At 43.7% G+C, this 20,270-nt stretch overlaps 1 protein-coding gene across 1 annotated transcript in view; it reads left to right on the top strand.

Annotated features, from left to right (window-relative positions):
• The window catches only part of KIAA0319 (KIAA0319 ortholog), a 104,326-nt gene that overhangs the window by 33,465 nt on the left and 50,591 nt on the right, over positions 1-20,270 (top strand). Inside the window, exons 2-3 of the mRNA XM_032140727.2 lie at positions 12,623-12,782; positions 17,236-17,981. Coding sequence (XP_031996618.1) covers positions 12,728-12,782; positions 17,236-17,981 — 801 coding nt within the window. The 5' untranslated portion in view covers positions 12,623-12,727. The remainder of the gene's footprint in view (positions 1-12,622; positions 12,783-17,235; positions 17,982-20,270) is intronic.

Genomic DNA, 20,270 nt, shown 5'->3' with positions numbered 1-20,270 from the left:
ATTCTGGCTATGTTGAATCCTGGCTGTCACATACAGGATTTTTTTTTCATACACCCAGCCCCAGCTGAGATGAAAGCTGTTAGCCGGTTCTGAAAAATAATTTGTCTCAGAGCAGCATGGTAATTCCATCTCTTTGAAATAAAGGTTACTCAATGCAAAAAAATTGAAAATTAAAATTAAAATCCATTCCTTTTGTTCAGTGGTTTGTTTTCTAGGTCTTTCCCTCATTTTGTTTCTTTCTTTCCCTCAAATGATCTATCTGTTCCTCCTTGTGTTCTGTCTCTTGTTAACCAGTTGTTTGTGCTTACATTAAGTGATTTCAGAAATCAGTGGGGATTCAGGATATGGACTGAAATCTGGGTTGAGCTGTTGCTTCTAGGAGTGAAGTGTAAATGTCAGCTCTTTCTCTTCATAGTGTTGTGTTTGTAGATCTTCTGGGGAGAGAAATACATGAGCTGTAGTTCTAAATGGGCTGCCCAGGGCACATGGGCATTTTCTCATAGTTAGAGTTGCCAGACAAAACACTATAATAATGTCCCAAATATTGGAGAATAAAAAAAATTATTCACCTGAAATTCAATTATTACCTGGGAATCCTGCACTGTATTTTCATTTGCTAAGTCTGCCCACCCTGCTCATCCTCCATCCCTCTCTGTGTTATGCACAGATTCCCCTCCTGCATTTAACCTAGGTCTTTTCTTACTGCTCTCTGGCGTTATTCACTCGAAGCTCTTAATGCCGAGTAGATGTAAGCTCTCAGTGACCAAAAGTAAAGACAGGAATGTTAAATTTATTTTTTAAAGTATTAAAAACATTCACATAATTCACAAAGTACAAAAGGCGATTTGTTTTTTTAAAAAATTCTCAGCCGAGGCGGGCAGATCACGAGGTCAGGAGATCGAGACTATCCTGGCTAACACGGTGAAACCCCGTCTCTACTAAAGATACAAAAAAAAAATTAGCCAGGCGTGGTGGCGGGCGCCTGTAGTCCCAGCTACTCTGGAGGCTGAGGCAGGAGAATGGCGTGAACCCGGGAAGGCGGAGCTTGCAGTGAGCAGAGATCGTGCCACTGCACTCCAGCCTGGACGACAGAGCGAGACTCCGTCTCAAAAAAAAAAATTCTCCCTGAGCCCTCTCTCCCCTCATCAGCACAGATGTTAACAATTTTTTATGAATTCTTCCAGAGATATTTTATACATTTTCTAGCAAATTTATATTTATATTTTTCCCACCCCATTCCCTTTCCCACAAGAGGCGAGTACTGTATATACCATTCTGCACTTTCTTTCTTCACTTAACAAAAGGTGTTGGTATATAAAAGTACACGAAGAGCTTCTTTACTAATGCAAAGTATTTCATTTTATGACCAGACCGTAGTTTATTTAATTGATTTTCTGCTGACAAACATTTGGTTGTTTCTAATTTTTCTTTCTTTTTTCCATCTTTTCTTTTTCTTTATTTTGTAGACAGGGTCTCACTCTGTCACCCAGGCTGGAGTGCAGTGGTACAATCTGGGCACACTGCAGCTTTGACCTCCCAGGCTCAAGTGATTCTCTTACCTCAGCCTCCCGAGTAGCTGGCATTACAGGTGGTGCCACTATGCTCGGCTAATTCTTTTATTTTTTGTGGAGATGAGGTCTCACTGTGTTGCCCAGGCCTGCCTCGAACTCCTGGACTCAGTTGATCCTCCCGCCTGGGCCTCTGAAAGTATTGGGATGACAGGTGTGAGCCACCATGCCTGGCCCAGACTTTTTCCATATGTGACAATCTCTTAGGTAAAAAATGGCATCTCACTGTTTTAATTTGCATTTTTCTTTTTGCGAGTAAATTTGAGCATCTTTTTTTCTTTTCTTTTCTTTTTTGAAACAGAGTCTCACTCTATCACCCAGGCTGGAGTGCAGTGTGATCTCAGCTTTCTGCAACCTCTGCTTCTTGGGCTCAAGTGATCCTCTTGTCTCAGCCTTCTGAGTAGCTGGGACTACAGGTGCATATCACTATGCCACACTAATTATTTTTTTTTAAGGGATAGGGTCTCCAGGCTGGTCTTGAAATCCTAGGCTCAAGTGATCCACCTGCCTCAGCCTCCCAAAGTGTTGGGATTACAGGGGTGAGCAACTGTGCCCCTGGGCCTGAACATCTTTTAATGTATTTCAAATGTGCTTATATTTTCTTTTCTATGTTGTGTCTGTTGGTAGACTTTTTCTATTGAATTTTTATTAATTTGAAAGTACTCTTATGTATTAGGGAAATTATCGTTTGTCTGCGATGTGAGTTGCAAATATTTTCCCAGTTTGTTGTGGACACTTTTACTGTGCTTATGGTGATTTTCCATGAACATTTAAAAACTCCATATATTTTATTAATGGATACAATTTATCCATATTTTTCTTTTCTTTTTTTTTTTTTTTTTTTTTTTGAGACAGAGTCTTTCTCTGTCACCCGGGCTAGAGTGCAGTGGCACGATCTCAGCTTACTGCAACCTCCACCGCCCAGATTCAGGCAATTCTCATGCCTCAGCCTCCTGAGTAGCTGGGACTACAGGCACCCACCACCATGCCTGGCTAATTTTTGTATTTTTAGTACAGACAGGGTTTCAGCATGTTGGCCAGGCTGGTCTCGAACTCCTGACCTCCGGTGATCTGCCCACCTCGGCCTCCCAAAGTGCTGGGATTACAGGTGTGAGCCACTGCCCCTAGCCTGGAATGTTTTCATTACTTAAAAAAAAAAAAAAAAGCAAAAACTCTGTACATCTTAGAATTTACTCCCCATTTTCTTCCAATCTCCCAACCCTGAACAACTACTTTTGTCTGTGTGAAGATGACCATCCTGCATATATCATATAAATGGAGTCATATAATATGTGGTTCTTCCTGGCTGGCTTCTTTCACTTAGCATAATGTTTTGGGTTTTGTTTTTTTAGTATATTTTCAAGGTTTATCATGCTCTAGCATGTATTAGTACTTCATTCCTTTATATTGCCTATTAATATGCCTTTACATGGATATACCACATTATTTTTATTGATTTTTCAGTTGATGAATGTTTGGGTTGTTTCTACTTTTTGGCTATTATGAACATTCATGTACAATTTTTTTTTTTTTTTGAGGCAGGGTTGGCTTAAAAAAACCATAGGCTCAGCCTATGTTGCCCAGGCTTGTCACAAACTCTTGGGCTCAAGCGATCCTCCCCGCTCAGCCTCCCAAAGTGCCAGGATTACAGGAGTGAGCCACCCTGCCAGGCCTAACTCCCGTATCATGTACACATTGTTTTGTGGCTATATGTTTTCATTTCTCTTGGGTATATACATAGGAGTAGAATTGCTGGGTTATATAGTAACTCTGTTTAACTGTTTGAAGAGCTACCAAATTATTTTCTAAGTGGCTGCACTATTTTACATTCTCACCAATAGTGTATGAGAAGTCCAGTTTCTCACATGCTTGACAACGTTTTTAATTGTCTTTTTTGTTATAGCCATGCTAGTGGGTATGAGGTGGTATCTCATTGTCTCTCTGACTTGCATTTCCCTGATTGCTAATGATATTGAGCATATTTTCATGAGCTTATTAGCAATTTATGTATCTTTTTTGGAGAACTGTCTGTTCAGGTTCTTGTTCATATTTAAAAGGATTTGTCTTTATTATTGAATTATAATACTTATTTGTATATTTTAGATACAAATCCCTTATTAGATTTTTGATTTGCAAAAATTTCATCCCATTCTGTGGGCTGTCTTTTCACTTTCTTGATGGTGTCCTTAGAAGCACAAAAGTTTTTCATTTTGGTGATGTCTATTTTATCTATTTTTTCTTTTATCGTTTGTCCTTTTGGTGTCATATTTAAGAAACCATTGCATAATCAAAGTTCATGAAGATTTACACCCATGTTTTCTTCTAATAGTTTTGTAGTTTTGGCTCTGATATTTGGGTCTTGATCCATTTTGAGTTGATTTTTGTATATGTTATGTGGTAGGGGTCAAATTTTATTCTTTTGCATGTTGATATCTGTTTGTTGCGGCATCCTTTGTTGAAAAGACTATTCTTTCCCCATTGAATTGTTCTGGAACCCTTGTCAAAAGTCAGTCTCATAGTTTCTTACAGTGCTTTTACGGGCTTGTGCTTTTCATTAGAAATTTATTTCAACACCTGTAAAAGCTAAAAAAAAAAAAAAAAGATAAAGAAATTTATCTTGGTGCAGGGATACAGCTTAGCATTTTTTTCAATTGCTACCTGTTTCTCCAATACATTTTATTTAATAACCTACCTTTTCTCCACTGATTTTTTGTTTTGTTTTGTTTTTTGAGACAGAATCTCACTCTGGTTGCCCAGGCTGGAGTGCAGTGGCATGATCTTGGGTCACTGCAACCTCCTCTCCCGGGTTCAAGCAATTCTTCTGCCTCAGCCTCCCGATTAGCTGGGATTACAGGCATGTGCCACCATGCCCGGCTAATTTTTGTATTTTTAGTACAGACGGGGTTTCATCATGTTGGCCAGGATGGTCTCGATCTCCTGACCTCGTGATCTGCCTGCCTCAGGCTCCCAAAGTGCTAGGATTACAGGTGTGAGCCACCGCGCCCAGCCTTTCTTTCTTTTTTTTTTTTTTTTGAGACACAGTCTGGCTCTGTCATCCAGCTCTGTCACCCAGGCTGGAGTGCAGTGGCATAATCTCAGCTCACTGCACCCTCTACCTCCCAAGTTCAAGCAATTCTTGTGCCTCAGCCTCCTGAGTAGCTGGGATTACTGGTGGCTGTCACCACACCCAGCTAATTTTTGTAGTTTTAGTAGAGATGGGGTTTCGCAATATTGCCCAAGCTGGTTTCTAACTCCTGAGCTCAAGCAATCCACCCGCCTCAGCCTCCCAAAGTGTAAGCGGTTGGCTCACAGGCGTGAGCCACTGCACCTGCCCTTCTCCACTGATTTGACATGCCATTTTTAATCATGTCCTTTGGTCTTGGAAGTATTTGGATCCATTTATTGGATATCTGTACCATTCAGTTATCCATTTTTGCACCTGTACCATCCTCTTTTAATGATTTTTTTTTAAAAAATATATTTCATTATATGGTAGGACCAGTTTTCCCTCAATTATCTTATTTTTCAAAAACTTTTGGCCTTTTTTCTTGTTAATTTTCCCATGTGCACTTTAAAATTCATTTTTTGTAGTTTTTCATTCACCTAAATAAAAATTCTGCCAGCATCGCTGGGCGTGGTGGCTCACGCTTGTAATCCCAGCACTTTGGGAGGCCGAGGCGGGCAGATCACGAGGTCAGGAGATCGAGACCACGGTGAAACCCCGTCTCTACTAAAAATACAAAAAAAAATTAGCCGGGCATGGTGGCGGGCGCCTGTAGTCCCAGCTATTCGGAGAGGCTGAGGCAGGAGAATGGCGTGAACCCGGGAGGCAGAGCTTGCAGTGAGCCGAGATTGCGCCACTGCACTCCAGCCTGGGCGACAGAGCGAGATTCCGTCTCAAAAAAAAAAAAAAAAATATTCTGCCAGCATCATTTTAATTAATTTAGGAACACTGATATATTTATGATATCGAGTCTATTTGTCCAAGAACATTTATTCATGTTTTCCTCCATTTATTTAAGGTTTTTCTCCATCTATTTAAGGTTTTTTTTGTGTTCCTCAGTAGCATTTTATTTATTTATTTATTTATTTATTTTTCCCTCAGTAGCATTTTAAAGTTGTCTTAAAATAGATACGCAAATACCTTCTTAAAGTAAGCCTTAGGTCTTCTATTTTTTGTCTGTTGCTGTTGCTATAGTCCTCTGTTATGTTTTCTGTACTTTTTATTGCTATAGTCTTCTGTTACATCTTCTACCTAGTTGTTGTTAATTGTTAGAATTTGAAGAGATGTGGATATAATTTCATATTCTGTTTATTTTTTAAATTGTTTTCTCCTTGAGACTTAAATTGGCATTTAAGCATCTTTTTTCTAGTATGCTGCCAATTACTTCGTTCACAGTTGGGGACCGCAAAGTTATTTGGCATGGAGAGCAGCAATTTTGAAATCATGTCATTTTAAAAAATGTTTTTAACTAAAGGAACATATTTTTATTTAAAATGCATACTTAAGCATTCATTTTTTTAACTAAAATTGTTAATATTAGTAGATGAGAAATAAGTAAAACCTAGAAGTATAAATGTATCAGCTTATGTTTTAAATTCATTGCTTTCCTCAGGAAGTTTACAATTTAGTTGAAGAGAAAATATACATACACCTAAAAAATTAATTGCTTCTATAAGGAAGCATATGTTAGTTACCATATAAATGATTTCAGAATACAGGGGTATATCTGCCACTTTAAAAATTATTAGATTGTCATTTGGCTTTATAGTTTGCATTGTCCGTAAAGCAGCCATTACTCACTGTAGGTGTCTGCTTTGATCTTACCTGAACCAAAGTATTTTATAACCCATAAACTGGAAGAAAAAAAAATAGTGTCACTTATCAGATAAAATTAGGTCTGGCTTTCTTTCTTTTCTTTTTTTTTGAGATGGAGTCTAGCTTTTGTTGCCCAGGCTGGAGTGCAATGGCATGATCTCGGCTCACTGCAACCTCTACCTCCCAGGTTCAAGTGATTCTCCCACCTCAGCCTCTCAAGTAGCTGGGATTACAGGCATGCGCCACCACACCCAGCTAATTTTTGTATTTTTAGTAGAGATTGGGTTTCACCATGTTGGTCAGGCTGATCTCAAATTCCTGACCTCAGGTGATCCACCTGCCTCGGCCTCCCAAAGTGCTGGGATTACAGGCGTGAGCCACCGCACCTGGCCTGGCTTCTTAGAAACAAATGTTCAAGATAAGCAGTGGCTTAAATGAGAGAAAAGTTTATTTTTTCCTCAAGAATTCAAGGGTTGGCTGTCCAGGGCTGGTAGGCAGTCCCACGTCTTCAAGGACCCAGCTCCTTGCATCTTCCCAGCACTGGCTTGCCTTCTCAAGGCCTCTGTGTAGTCCTAGATGGCTGCGGTGGCAGCAGACCTTGTTTTCTGTTCTAGGCAGCAGGAAGAAGAAAAGATGAGGAGGACAAAAAGAGCTTCCCTCGGAAGTTTTATTCAGCAGTTCCTTTTCTGTCTCTTTGACCAGTGTATAATCACATGACCACACTAAGCTGCAAAGGGTGAGGGGAGGTTGGGAAATGTAGTCTGTTAGCTGGGTATTCTGGGGCCCCAGATAATTATGTGAGTTTTATTACTAAGGAATAAATGGAGAATGTTCACTGAACAGGCAGTCTTTGCCACAGTCACCTTCATCTTATCCTTGAGCCTCGTTCTCTGCATCCCTGACCTTCATGCCTCCTTTGTCCATGTCCTGGCACAGGAAGTGTTCCATCAGTACTTGTTGAATACCTTTCTGTGCTTTGCCCATTTCTGGCCCCATCTCTGGGCTCACCCCATTCCCACATCTCATTCATTCTCTGACACCAGTCCTGAGCCTTACCCCATCTCTGAATCAGTGATGTCATCACCGTCACCCAAAGAAGGGAAAGAATTCAGCTGGGGTGAGGCTTCTCAGATGGCCTAGGGGTCATGCATGACCGGAAGCCTAGAGAAGGAATGAGATTGAGGAACAGGATATGGCCAGCAATATGAGGAGTCAGAAATATCCATTCTGGCCAGGCGCAGTGGCTCATGCCTGTAATCCCAACACTTTGGGAGGCCAAGGTGGGCAGATCACTTGAGGTCGGGAGTTTGAGGCCAGCCTGGCCAACATGGCGAAATTCTGTCTCTACTGAAAAGTACAAAAATTAGCCAGGCATGGTGGCGGGCATCTGTAGTCCCAGCTACTCGGGAGGCTGAGGCAGGAGAATCACTTGAACCCAGGAGGCGGAGGTTGCAGTGAGCCAAGATCGCACTACTGCACTCCAGCCTGGTGATAGAGTGAGACTGTGTCTCAAAAAAAAAAAAAGAAACATCCATTCCAACATCTCTCAGTAATTTTGTTTAAAAACCTATGTCAGAATGGCCATGTTAAAATATCTGTCTTCTATAAAAATGAAATCTATAAGTGTATTTTATTAATACAAAGGTAAGATGTGTTCAGTTTAGAAAAAAATAGAAAATACAGAGCAGAAAAGAAGCAAAAAAGGAAAAGAAAAAAAGCATGTATTATTCTCACCAGTTTTCACCATGGGGGGACATTTCCTGTCAGATCTTTACATGTATACAATTGATCCATGCAGAGTTTATGGAAGAATATATGGGCTTGTACTATTTATAGCATTTTGAATTTGTGAAGCCTTATTTTAAAAGTTCTATTTTGTCACTCGATTAAACTTTACCTTTGATCAAAATTGTTAAAGAGCTTGACAGGCTTTCTATGTAAATTCTTTAAATATTTTCTTCCCTTTTAATGAAGACAGAAAACTACAGTGAGGTGGGCAAAAGGCAAGCAGCAGGAGAGAGCATGAGTCCATCAAGAGAACTGGGTCATGCAGAGACTGAATAATAAGTAAGGAAAGTCTTAAGCAATCCAGAGTGGAATGGACGAACTTCACAGAACTGGCAAAGTGGGTGGGGATGCCACAGTGACAGCTTGAGGTCTTGAGTATAAAGACTGACTCTGAAACTCAGCATCCTTTCCTGTAAAATGGGAATGAGAACTCCTAACTCAGAAACAGTTCCTACAAGTAGATCAAATAAGGTAATATATGTGAAGGATTATTTAACCCATAAAGTACTAACGATGTATTTAAACAGCAACACTTGGCTGAGCATAGTGGCTCATGCCTATAATCCCAGCACTTTGGGAGGCCAAGGCGGGTGGATCATCTGAGGTCAGGAGTTCGAGACCAGCCTGGCCAACAGGGTGAAACCCCTTCTCTACTAAAAATACAAAAATTAGCTGGGCCTGGTGGTTGGCGCCTGTAATCCCAGCTACTTGGGAGACTGAAGCAGGAGAATCGCTTGAACCCAGGAGGAAGAGGTTTCTGTGAGCCAAGATCATACCATTACACTCCAGCCTGGGTGACAAGAGCGAAACTCTGTCCCAAAATAAAAACAAAAACAAAAACAAAAAAGCAACACTTACAAGCTATTAGAACTGAAGGAATTTTTGATAACATCTAGTCCATATGCCTTTTAATGTTGAGGAAATGGAGACGCATTGTCTTCTTACATTAATGTACCCCCCAAAAAAGAACCTTAAATATGGTATTGAGAAGAGGAAATGCTTTTTATGCTGAGCACCTGTAATGTTTGCACTGAGATAGTGACAATAAATTGCTTTCCAGGTACAATATGGTTGTGAAAGTTGTACCTTGCACAACCAAAGGCATTCACCAAAGGGGCATGGGATTGGGAATTTGGCTTATAGTTCATTTGCCAAACTGTTCTTTCAGAGCAGTATCTTCTCTTAGAGCTGCCTTTTCTTAATTTGCCTGAAGGTACCATATGGTACGGTGGAGGCCCAAATCTTTATCCATGGGATTCTTGACCAGTGGTCCCTGGCTGATAGTAGTGTTGCTATTCTGGGCCCCAGCACCTTGAGCAGCTGAATAAATGTCATTTCTGGGAAGCCAGTTGCTCTTCTCTTGCCCTTTGGTTAGGGAGTAGTCAATGGCTGCAGATGGAAGATGGCCAGTCTTTCCTTCCACCTCCCATGTCTAACATACTTTCCTCACTGGAAGCAAAGGGAGTTGTTGGTGGCAAACCTTGCAGAACCAGGTATTCTTCCTCTAGAGTTTTAGGCATGAATGAAATGCTTACTGTTTTCTTTCTCCATTTTACCTTATCAAAGCAGGTGTTCTGATGGCCTCAGGTCCGTTGTACTGACACAGAGGTGTTACACCCACCTCCTGACCTTACCTTAGCTCACCTTTACTCTGGTTCCTTCCTGTCCCTGGGTCTAACTCAGCCCATCTCTGGACCTTAAAGGCCCTTTTCACCTACCCAGAGCATGGCCAGTGATGGTGTTAGGCTAGGCAGCACCTGTGCTCGGTGTGGTTGATGGCAGTCCCCTACGTGCAGTTCAACGGGCGGCACTCTTGTGATTTGAGTTGTTTCTCGATTAAACTCAAAAACAAAGCCCAGAACTTGCAGACACCATCTTAAGCGAATGTTATGTGTTTGATTTTGTTTGCAGGCTCCTGTCCTTTCTGGTTATTTCCTGCCCCCACTAGGCTGCCAGAGAGTTCTTAAATAACTGACTGGAGACATCTGTCGGGGTGTTTCCCTCTCTTTTTCATCCCTACAACACTTATACATTTCTAAAAGTACTGCAGTACTTCTGAAAACAGGGGTGAAGAAGAGTCTTATCCTCCTATAAGGTTTTATCCACACATCCTCTGTGTAGAGGGAGGAGGAATGAAGGGGTGAGTGGGAGAGACTGGTGTGAACTGGAACTAAAATCTAGTTTATCACAACATACCATCTTGCAACTCACAGCGGGATTCTGACACCACATTAGGAAACCTTATCTAGGTTTTTTGAACATGAACTTGTGTGTTTCCTCCTGGGAGCCTTTGTTATGTATTTGAAATAATAAGCACTTGGAGTGCAGATCCAAGTCCAGACTGCCTTGTACTGGTTCTTCTACCTTGGGCAAACCAGTTCACTTTTTTGAACCTCAATTCTATCATCTAATGCAGAGATAATAATATGTCTGGGTTGTTGTGAAGATCACACTGAGAAAGTACCAGGCAAAAAAAAAGTGCTTATATTAACTAAATTCAATGAAATGTAAGATGCTAATGATTGTATTTAATAAAATGCATGATTATTTTAAATACCACTAAGGAAAAGAATGCTGTCGATTAAGCCAAGATTTATCACTTTCTTCTCACTTAGAATGTTTAAACAAATTGAAAGAGATTGAGGGGGTGCTTATTTAGACAAATTTTTATCATATATCATTCTTGTGCATATGTAAAAAGGAACATATAACTGACACATGAAGGTATTCCTAAATTTTCTTCCTGCCCAATAACTTGCCAATGCAGTTATTGATACCTGTTGGTTTTCCACATATTACCTGTGTGCCATCATGAGCTTTGGGGGATGCAGCATTTCTCTTTTTCTTTTTTTTTTTTTTGAGACGGAGTCTCGCTCTGTCGCCCAGGCTGGAGTGTACTGGCGTGATCTCGGCTCACTGCAAGCTCCACCTCCCGGGTTCACGCCATTCTCCTGCCTCAGCCTCCAGAGTAGCTGGGACTACAGGCACCAACCACCATGCCCAGCTAATTTTTTTTGTATTTTTAGTAGAGACGGGGTTTCACCGCGTTAGCCAGGATGGTCTCGATCTCCTGACCTCGTGATCTGCCCACCTCAGCCTCCCGAAGTGCTGGGATTACAGGCGTGAGGCACCGCGCCCAGCCGGGATGCAGCGCTTCTTAAGAGAGTGCTTCATGTTGTCTTTGGGATGTCGTTCCAAGCCTCTGACTCCAGTTCTGCACAGCTGATGTGCATGCATAAACAATGCCATCCACTTCCTGCCTGGCACATGGCCATCTGCAACTGTAGGACATCCTGATATCAGAAATGGTAAAATGTGAAAATATTTATGTGTTAGAATTCATGAAATATAGGCTGGGCACGATGGCTCACACCTGTAATCATTGAGAGGCCAAGACGGGCAGATCACTTGAGGCCAGGAGTTCGAGACCAGCCTGGCCAACATGGCGAAACCCTGTCTCTACTAAAAATACAAAAATTAGCCGGGTGTGGTAGTGTGCGCCTGTAATCCCACCTACTTGGAGGCTGAGGCACAAGAATCACTTGAACCCAGGAGGCGGAGGTTGCAGTGAGCCAACATTGTGCCACTGCACTGCAACCTGGATGACGGCACAAGACTCTGCCTCAAAAAAAAAAATTATGAAATACAGTAGTATGATTTATTCCATCATTATTTCATAGTTTTAGCTTTGAGAGCCTGGATATAAAAGCAGACAATGGCCAGATCAAATATAAAATAGAACTTTGACAATCCACAGCCCAGGAAACCAGTCCCTTATCTACAATAAGCAGCCTAGGATGCCAGCCTGCTATAAGTCAGACTTGTAGGAAGCCAGATTGCTATCTCTAAAAACAATCCTGGGAGCTAAACAGTAACTTCTGTAACAATCAGCCCCGAATGACCAGGACTTGATTAATAACTAATGGCTTCCTTAATTTTTATCCCTTCTTCCAACTTTGGACCAGTCAGAGAAAGCCAAACATGCCTCCTAACCAATTACATAGGATGCCCCACTTCTAGTGAGCCGCCTGCAGCTTCCCCCTGCAACAGCCTCCAATTAGAGCACACCTGAGGCTTTCTCTTTTTCTGCTATAAAGTTTTCCCACTCCTCTGCCTGTCTGAGTCTCTGCCAAAAACAAGTGATGGTGGCTGACTGCCTTTCTATAACAAGCTCTGAATAAATAGCCTTTGCTTTTCTCATTTGATTGGTCCTCGTTTATTTCCACAGCTTGTAAGGAGAGTAAGCGTGAAATTCTTTGGCTCTTCTTAGGAAGTATACTGGCTATTTGAACAAACGCTCTAGGTGGATGTTTGCCTGGGATGTGGCTCTGTGATGTGACCAGGACAGGCTTCCCACTGACATGAATGAATGATAGAAATAATTTTGGATGTTTCTACATTTACCTATTCTTTTCTTTCTTCCTCTTTTATGTTTTTTCCTTTGAAGTTCTTGAGGCCAGATCTGGCTCCTAAAAAACATCAAAGGAAGCTTGCACCAAACGCTCTTCAGGGCCGCCTCAGAAGCCTGCCATCACCCACTGCGTGGTGCAGAATGGCGCCCCCCACAGGTGTGCTCTCTTCATTGCTGCTGCTGGTGACAATTGCAGGTAGGGAACTACTACCCTGGAGATACCCGTGTTGGGCTTGAGTTTCTTGACTAGTGTAAGCAACTCAGATCAACCTGAGGTGAAGGTGCTGTTGGTTTGCTTTTCAATATAATTATTTTACAGGTAAAAGCATGAAAGGCAGACCTCATGCATGAGTGGTTTTCTGTAAACAGGAATTTAGGTTTATTTTTATCATGACTATTCCATGGGAAAATAAAATCACATTTCATAAATACTAGGAAAACTTTATGTTTGTATATTGAAAAGAATTGCATACTAGATCTGGCTGGAAAGGCCAGACCTCCTTTTATCAGAAATCTTTATTTTCATTATACTCAGTTTGCTTATGGTGGATACACATGGCAAAAAAATCATTGGTGAGCATCATTTAAGAAGACCCATGAGTAGGCTGGGCTGGCTGAGCCCATTTGAGTATACCAAGGATTGAGGGTGGTAATATGACTAGAAAAACTGTTATGTACAGTTTGTCAAAATGTAACAAAGCCATAATGAAGATAACCTTAGCGAGACCCTTGTTAAAATGCAGTTTCTCATGCCACACTCCAGATCTACTGAATCAGAACTCCTAGGGTTGTGGCTCTGGGACCTGGGTTTTCAGCAGCACCTGGAGATGATTCAGAAGCACCCAAATTTTGGGCAGCACCATTCTATATGATGTGAGGGCCACTCCAGAAAGTATTGCCATTGGAAAAGCCCTGTCATGACTTGTAGATCACTTACTCCCCTCCATCCATCCATCTTATTAAACTCATTGCTGCTTAGCGTGTAAGAAAAAATGTCCCCTTATTCCATCTTTAATATACTCTAGAAAATACCTTCATTAATGTTTTAGATGATGTCATTAATGTTTAGAGACCCATATTTTTTCCCTTGCAAATCTCTACTTTTTCATTCCTTTTTGCCCTTTTCTTATGAGGTGTTCTCCCTTAATTCAAAATATCAATTCCCGAGTTATTGCATCCCAATAAATGTTATTTGCAATTTGCTCATCTTCCTTTTTTTTTTTTTTTTTTTTTTTTTTGGCAGTTGGCAGAACTAGCTGAGGGTTTATTTTGGAAAAAAACCAATTGAATTGTTTTGTGGCTGGAGGCATGGGCAAGAGGGATACCCCAGGCAGTGAACCCCGCCCCGCGAGTGGGCTGAGGGCGAGGGCTGAGCCTCAGGTGGGTCTCCTGTTCCCTATGCTCCCCTGCACAGTGGCCTCCCCAGGCTCTGGGGCAGTCACAGGAGGGGGTAGGCTGGGAGGGGCTGCTGTGGCCATTCACTTGGGCAGAACATCAGAGGACTCAGACACCAGCTTCCTATCACAAATCTCGATCTTCTTCACAACCATGGCCCTGAAGGAGTTGGTGCTGCTGAAGGAGCTGGAGCACCCACCAGAGCCAAAGCTGGAGCCCAGGCTGTAGCTGAGGCCAGGGTTTCTGGGGCCTCCATAGGCTGAGCTCAGCTCACCTGAGTAGCCACTGGTGGTCTTCGTATGGATATTCATGTTCTGCATCCCAGACTCCAGCCAGCTCTCCTCGCCCTCCAGCACCTTCCTGTAGGTGACAGTCTTGATGTCCAGGGTTGGCTTGATGATCATCAGCTCCTAATACTCATGCAGCTGCCATGCCATGTCCTGCATGGCCCACTGCAGGGTGGCCTCCAGCTTGGACAGCTTGGCATTGGCATCCTTAATGGCCAGCTCCCCATGCTGCTCGGCATCCACAATGGTGGCCTCTAAGGGAAGCCCTCTGGCCTTTGAGGCCCTCAGTCTCAATCTGGAGCCAGCTGATATTCTGATTCATCTCAGAGATCTCCGTCTTTGTATGATGCAGGTCATCCCTGTGCTTCCCAGCCAGCGCCTGCAGTTCCTCATACTTGACCTGGCGCAGGCTCTCAGCCCCGGCCTGGCTGCGGTTGGTAATCTCCTTGCACTGGGCCTTGACCTCAACAATGATGCTGTCCATGTCCAGGGACCAGCTGTTGTCCATGGACAGCACCACAGATGTGTCCCAGAGCTGGGACTGCAGCTCCTAGATCTCCTCTTCATACAGCTGCCTGAGGAAGTTGATCTTGTTATTCAGCCCTTCCAGGCGAGACTCCTCCAGCTTTACCTTGTTCACGTAAGCTTCATCCACATCCTTCTTGAGGAGGACAAATTCATTCTCCGTCGCTTAAATTTATTTATTTATTTTTTGAGATGGAGTCTCACTCTGCCACCCAGGCTGGAGTGCAATGGCATGATCTTGGCTCACTGCAACCTCTGCCTCCTGGGTTCAAGCAATTCTCCTGCCTCAGCCTCCCGAGTAGCTGGAATTACAGGCACCCGCCACTATGCTCAGCTAGTTTTTGTATTTTTAGTACAGACAGGGTTTCATCGTGTTGGTCAGGCTGGTCTTGAACTCCTGTCCTCAGGTGATCCACCTGCCTTGGCCTCCCAAAATGTTGGGATTACAGGTGTGAGCCACCACGCCCAGCCTTCTGTAAAATTATTGATCTTGTCCTTGTACTTGTTCTTGAAGTCCTCCACCAGCCCTGGTGTGTTGCCAAACTCGGCCTCCAGCTTCAGCTTTTCCTGGCCCAGCATGTCCAGCTGCTGCCGAAGGTTGATGTAGCTCTTGAACATGCAGTCCACATTCATCCAAACTGTCTTCTGCTGCTGCAGGAGGCTCCAGCTGGTCTGCAGTACCTTGTTCTGCTGCTCCAGGAACCATACCTTGTTGATAAAGGAGGCAAACTTGTTGTTGATAGTCTTGATCTGCTCCTTCTCCTGGGTGCACATGGCCTGGATGTTGGGGTCCACCTCCAGCTTAAGGGGGCTCAGCAAGCTCTAGTTGACTGTGACGGCTGTGATGCCCTCCATACCACTGGTCCCGCCATAGCCTCCACCCAGACCCATACTAGTGCCCAGGCCACCTTGGAAGCTGCTGCTGCTGCCCACTCAAGAGAAGCTCAAGGAGCTGATGCTGGCACCAGACCCGCTTGCTTGTGTAAGAGTGGCTGCTGAAGGCCCAGGGGCCAGAGGTAGACACCTTGTAGGACTTATGGGTCACGTTGATGGACATGGTGGAGGCAGGAGGGCCGAACCAGGTGGAGATTCAAGACAGTGCAGATGCTTCTAGGTGCTTTTTTTTTTTTTTTTTTTTTTGAGATAGGGTCTTGCTCTGTCACCTGGGCTGGAGTGCAGTGGTGCCATCATGGCTCACTACAGCCTCAACCTCCTGGGCTTAAGTAATCCTCCCATGTTGGCCTCCCAAAATGCTGGGATTACAGGTGTGAACCATCACACTCAGCCTTCTCTATCTTTTTTAACTTTATAAAGGCTAACCAGTGATTTTAGTAATTTGTCAACAATCATCAAGTAACTAGTATTCCCACAGATTGGGCTAGGACTTATAGAGCGTACAAACATAGGCGACAGGTTCCCTGGTCTCCAGTTTGATAGAAGAGCTTTCTAGAGTGTCTCTAATAGATTCTGAAGTAATTACGGCAACTTGGACTAAATGAAGAATGATTTAGTTGTTGGGAGCCCCACCTTCTCAAACTTCTTTATTTAGCATTAAGATCTTTGCTTTTAAGGTATGTATATCTAAACAGCCCCCATTCAGGTGATTTTTTTTTGCAGAACAAAGGAACGGTGCACTCCAGAGGTGTGCCAAGGAATCCACCACCTCCAGCCACACTGAAAACTGCCCTAAGCTTTGAGTTGGAGGCTTCTGCCTTACAAAGGTCTCCTTGCCTCCTTGTGACAGTTTGCTTCCCTGTCAATTTATCCACCATTAAAATAGCCTGTGAGACTTAAAATCAATTAACAATAAAACAAAGACATGATGCTATTTTGTAAAGTAAACCTGTATAATTGAATTTTATGTGAGGAACAAAGTATTATAAATAATATAAATATAATGTAGAAGAATGTTTCTGTTAAGTAAATGGAGTGAAACTGTATGAAAAAATAACAAATGGAGGGAAGGGTGCATGGATAGGTGTAAGAATCTCTGGATGGATGAGTGGGTGGATGGGTGGAGGGATGGAGTGATGGATGGATGAGTGAAAAGGTAGAAGAATAGAAGGATGGATGGATGGATGGATGGATGGATGGATGGATGGATGGATGGATGGAAAAGTAGAAGGGTAGATGGGTGAGTATGTGGGGGAAAGGGTGGATAGATGGATGGGTAGAAAGGTGGAAAGACAAGAGGAAAGACGAGTGGATGAATGGAAGGATGAGTGGATGGAAGATGAATGAGTGGGTGGGAAGGTAGGAGGATGAATGTACGGATGGATGGTTTGATGGATTGCTGTGATCTTTCTGTGGGAAATGCTGATTGTTTATTTGCTTGCCAGACTGGCCAGGGATTGAGAAGACTCCCTTTTCCTGGTTTCTTAAGCTGGAGGTGTTTCCCTGTGATATGCCTCTCTCCCTCACTAGAAACTGCTTTGTTTAAAGGTTGTGCCTGTAAGCAGTGCAGCGAGGGGAGGACATATTCCAATGCAGTCATTTCACCTAACTTGGAAACCACCAGAATCATGCGGGTGTCTCACACCTTCCCTGTCGTAGACTGCACGGCTGCTTGCTGTGACCTGTCCAGCTGTGACCTGGCCTGGTGGTTTGAGGGCCGCTGCTACCTGGTGAGCTGCCCCCACAAAAAGAACTGTGAGCCCAAGAAGATGGGCCCCATCAGGTCTTATCTCACTTTTGTGCTCAGGCCTGTTCAGAGGCCTGCACAGCTGCTGGACTATGGGGACGTGATGCTGAACAGGGGCTCCCCCTCGGGGATCTGGGGGGACTCACCTGAGGATATCAGAAAGGACTTGCCCTTTCTAGGCAAAGACTGGGGCCTAGAGGAGATGTCAGAGTACTCAGATGACTACCGGGAGCTGGAGAAGGACCTCTTGCAACACGGTGGCAAGCAGGAGCCCAGAGGTAGTGCCGATGACACGGACTGGGGCCTACTGCTGGGCAGCGAGGGGGGCTTCAACTCCTCTGCTGGAGACAGCCCTGCGGTGCCAGCGGAGACGCAGCAGGACCCCGAGCTCCATTACCTGAATGAGTCGGCTTCAACCCTTGCCCCAAAACTCCCTGAGAGAAGTGTGTTGCTTCCCTTGCCGACTACTCCATCTTCAGGAGAGGTGTTGGAGAAAGAAAAGGCTTCTCAGCTCCAGGAACAATCCAGCAACAGCTCTGGAAAAGAGGTGGGTGTGTTCAGGATGTGCTTGGGGGTGGGATGGGCTGAGTGGGGCAGACCGTAGGAGGGGCTGAGTTTCAGGAGCCGGGCAGTCATTCAGGCTGTATGAGCTTAAGGAGGTTCAACCTAAGGGCACCTGTCTCAGGTGGTGGCAAGATTCTGTCACTGTCTCTGTCTCTCAGAGATTTCTAGGAAGCAGAACATCTCATTCCTTTGCTATGCCTCCATGGCCAGGCTGTTAAAAAGAACAAATAGTTCTGCCTTCATGAGTCAGCCAGCTCATGATGACTTAGCACTTCTCCTTAGAAATGCCTCTAGCGATTTTTTTTTTCTTTTTGAGACGGAGTCTCGCTCTGTTGCCTAGGCTGGAGTGCAAGTGGCCTGATCTCAGCTCACTGCAAGCTCCACCTCCTGGGTTCACGCCATTCTCCTGCCTCAGCCTCCCGAGTAGCTGGGACTACAGGTGCCCACCACCACGCCCGGCTAATGTTTTTGTATTTTTAGTAGAGACGGGGTTTCACCATATTAGCCAGGATGGTCTAGATCTCCTGACCTCGTGATCCACCCGCCTTGGCCTCCCAAAGTACTGGGATTACAGGCGTGAGCTACTATGCCCAGAGACTCTAGCGATATTTAAGGCAAAAGGAGATGGTATAGAAGTTCCTGGGGCCAGCACATACACCCAGGGGCTTTGAAAATCCACCCTAGTAGGTTTCTTCAAGACCCAACAGGTGCTTTGGCTGCTAGAAACTCAACATGGCATCATGAACAATTGGATAGGATGAGAGAGATATGAAGGAGAGAACTTAAGCGTCATAAAACGTTCCATGAAAAAGCTCAGGTGAAAAAAGAATGAGGGTCACTGCAGTGGAGCGATTTCAAAAGCAGACGGAAAGCCTAAGTGTTAATGGCAGGAGGTCAGGGAGACACACAATGAGAACTGTGTGGTGAGGAGAGGGTAGTTGGAGAGCTCAGAGGCTGCTTGTTTGGAAACTGGTCAGGACTTGAGAATGTGGTGAGCATGTTGATCAGAGGAAGCTGAGTATAGGTGGAAATAAGGTAAAAAAAAAAAAAAAAAAAAAAAGCTGGGAGTACTTTAAGAATTTTTTAAAGGAAAAGTTTTCCTTCTTTAGATTCCAGTACTTATGTTAGAATAAGTGAGGAATGCCGGATTGAATTGACTATACATTATAATCTCAACCATGAAAAATTGTTTAAAAAGGTCCAGAAGTCATTTTTAAGTGGTTTTTTTTTGTTTGTTTGTTTGTTTGTTTGTTTGTTTTTGAGACAGAGTCTTGCTCTGTCACCCAGACTGGAGTACAGTGGCGCGATCTCGGCTCACTGCAACCTCTGCCTCCTGGGTTCAAGCGATTCTCCTGCCTCAGCCTTCCAAGTAGCTGGGACTACAGGTGTGTACCACCATGCCCGGCTAATTTTTGTATTTTTTAGTAGAGATGGGTTTTCACTATGTTGGTCAGGCTGGCCTTGAACTCCTGACCTCAAATGATACGCCCACCTCGGCCTCCCAAAGTGTTGGGATTACAGGCGTGAGCCACCATGCCCAGCCAAGATTTAATCAGAAGGTTTTTTTCTGCTTATATTTTTCTGAATTTTGAAGTGTCTATATTTTTCCGTACTTATAATTGGATTAAAATGAAAAAACTTTCTTTTTTTTTTTTGAGACAGAGTCTCATTCTGTCACCCAGGCTGGAGTGCAGTGGCGTGGTCTCGGCTTACTGCAACCTCTGCTGCCCAGGTTCACGTGATTCTCCTGCCTCAGCCTCCTGAGTAGGTGAGATCACAGACACCTGCCACCACGCCTGGCTAATTTTTGTATTTTTAGCAGAGATGGGGTTTCACCATATTGGTCAGGCTGGTTTTGAATTCCTGACCTCATGATCCACCCGCCTCGGCCTCCCAAAGTGCTGGGATTACAGGCTTGAGCCACTGCACCTGGCCTGAAAAAACTTTCAATTAAAAATAATCTGAAAGTATTAGAGATTAACCATGTTCTTTATTCATATCAGTAACTATTAAAATAATTTACTCTCATGTTGCCAAGTCATTTACTTCCTGGTTTATACAGATGGAACTCTCTGAAATCAAGCTCTATTAAAAATCTTTTGGCTCATTAGTTCTTTGAGGTTGGTTTTGTTAAAAGATAATTATTCAGGGCCGGGCGTGGTGGCTCATGCCTGTAATCCCAGCACTTTGGGAGGCTGAAGCGGGTGGATCACGAGGTCAGGAGATCGAGACCATCCTGGCTAACATGGTGAAACCCCATCTCTACTAAAAA

Source organism: Hylobates moloch, unplaced genomic scaffold, assembly GCF_009828535.3.
Source record: "Hylobates moloch isolate HMO894 unplaced genomic scaffold, HMol_V3 SCAFFOLD_20, whole genome shotgun sequence".
Classification (NCBI taxonomy): domain Eukaryota; kingdom Metazoa; phylum Chordata; class Mammalia; order Primates; family Hylobatidae; genus Hylobates; species Hylobates moloch.
Note: the sequence above shows the minus strand (reverse complement) of the source record. Positions and strands in the feature narration are given on the sequence as shown.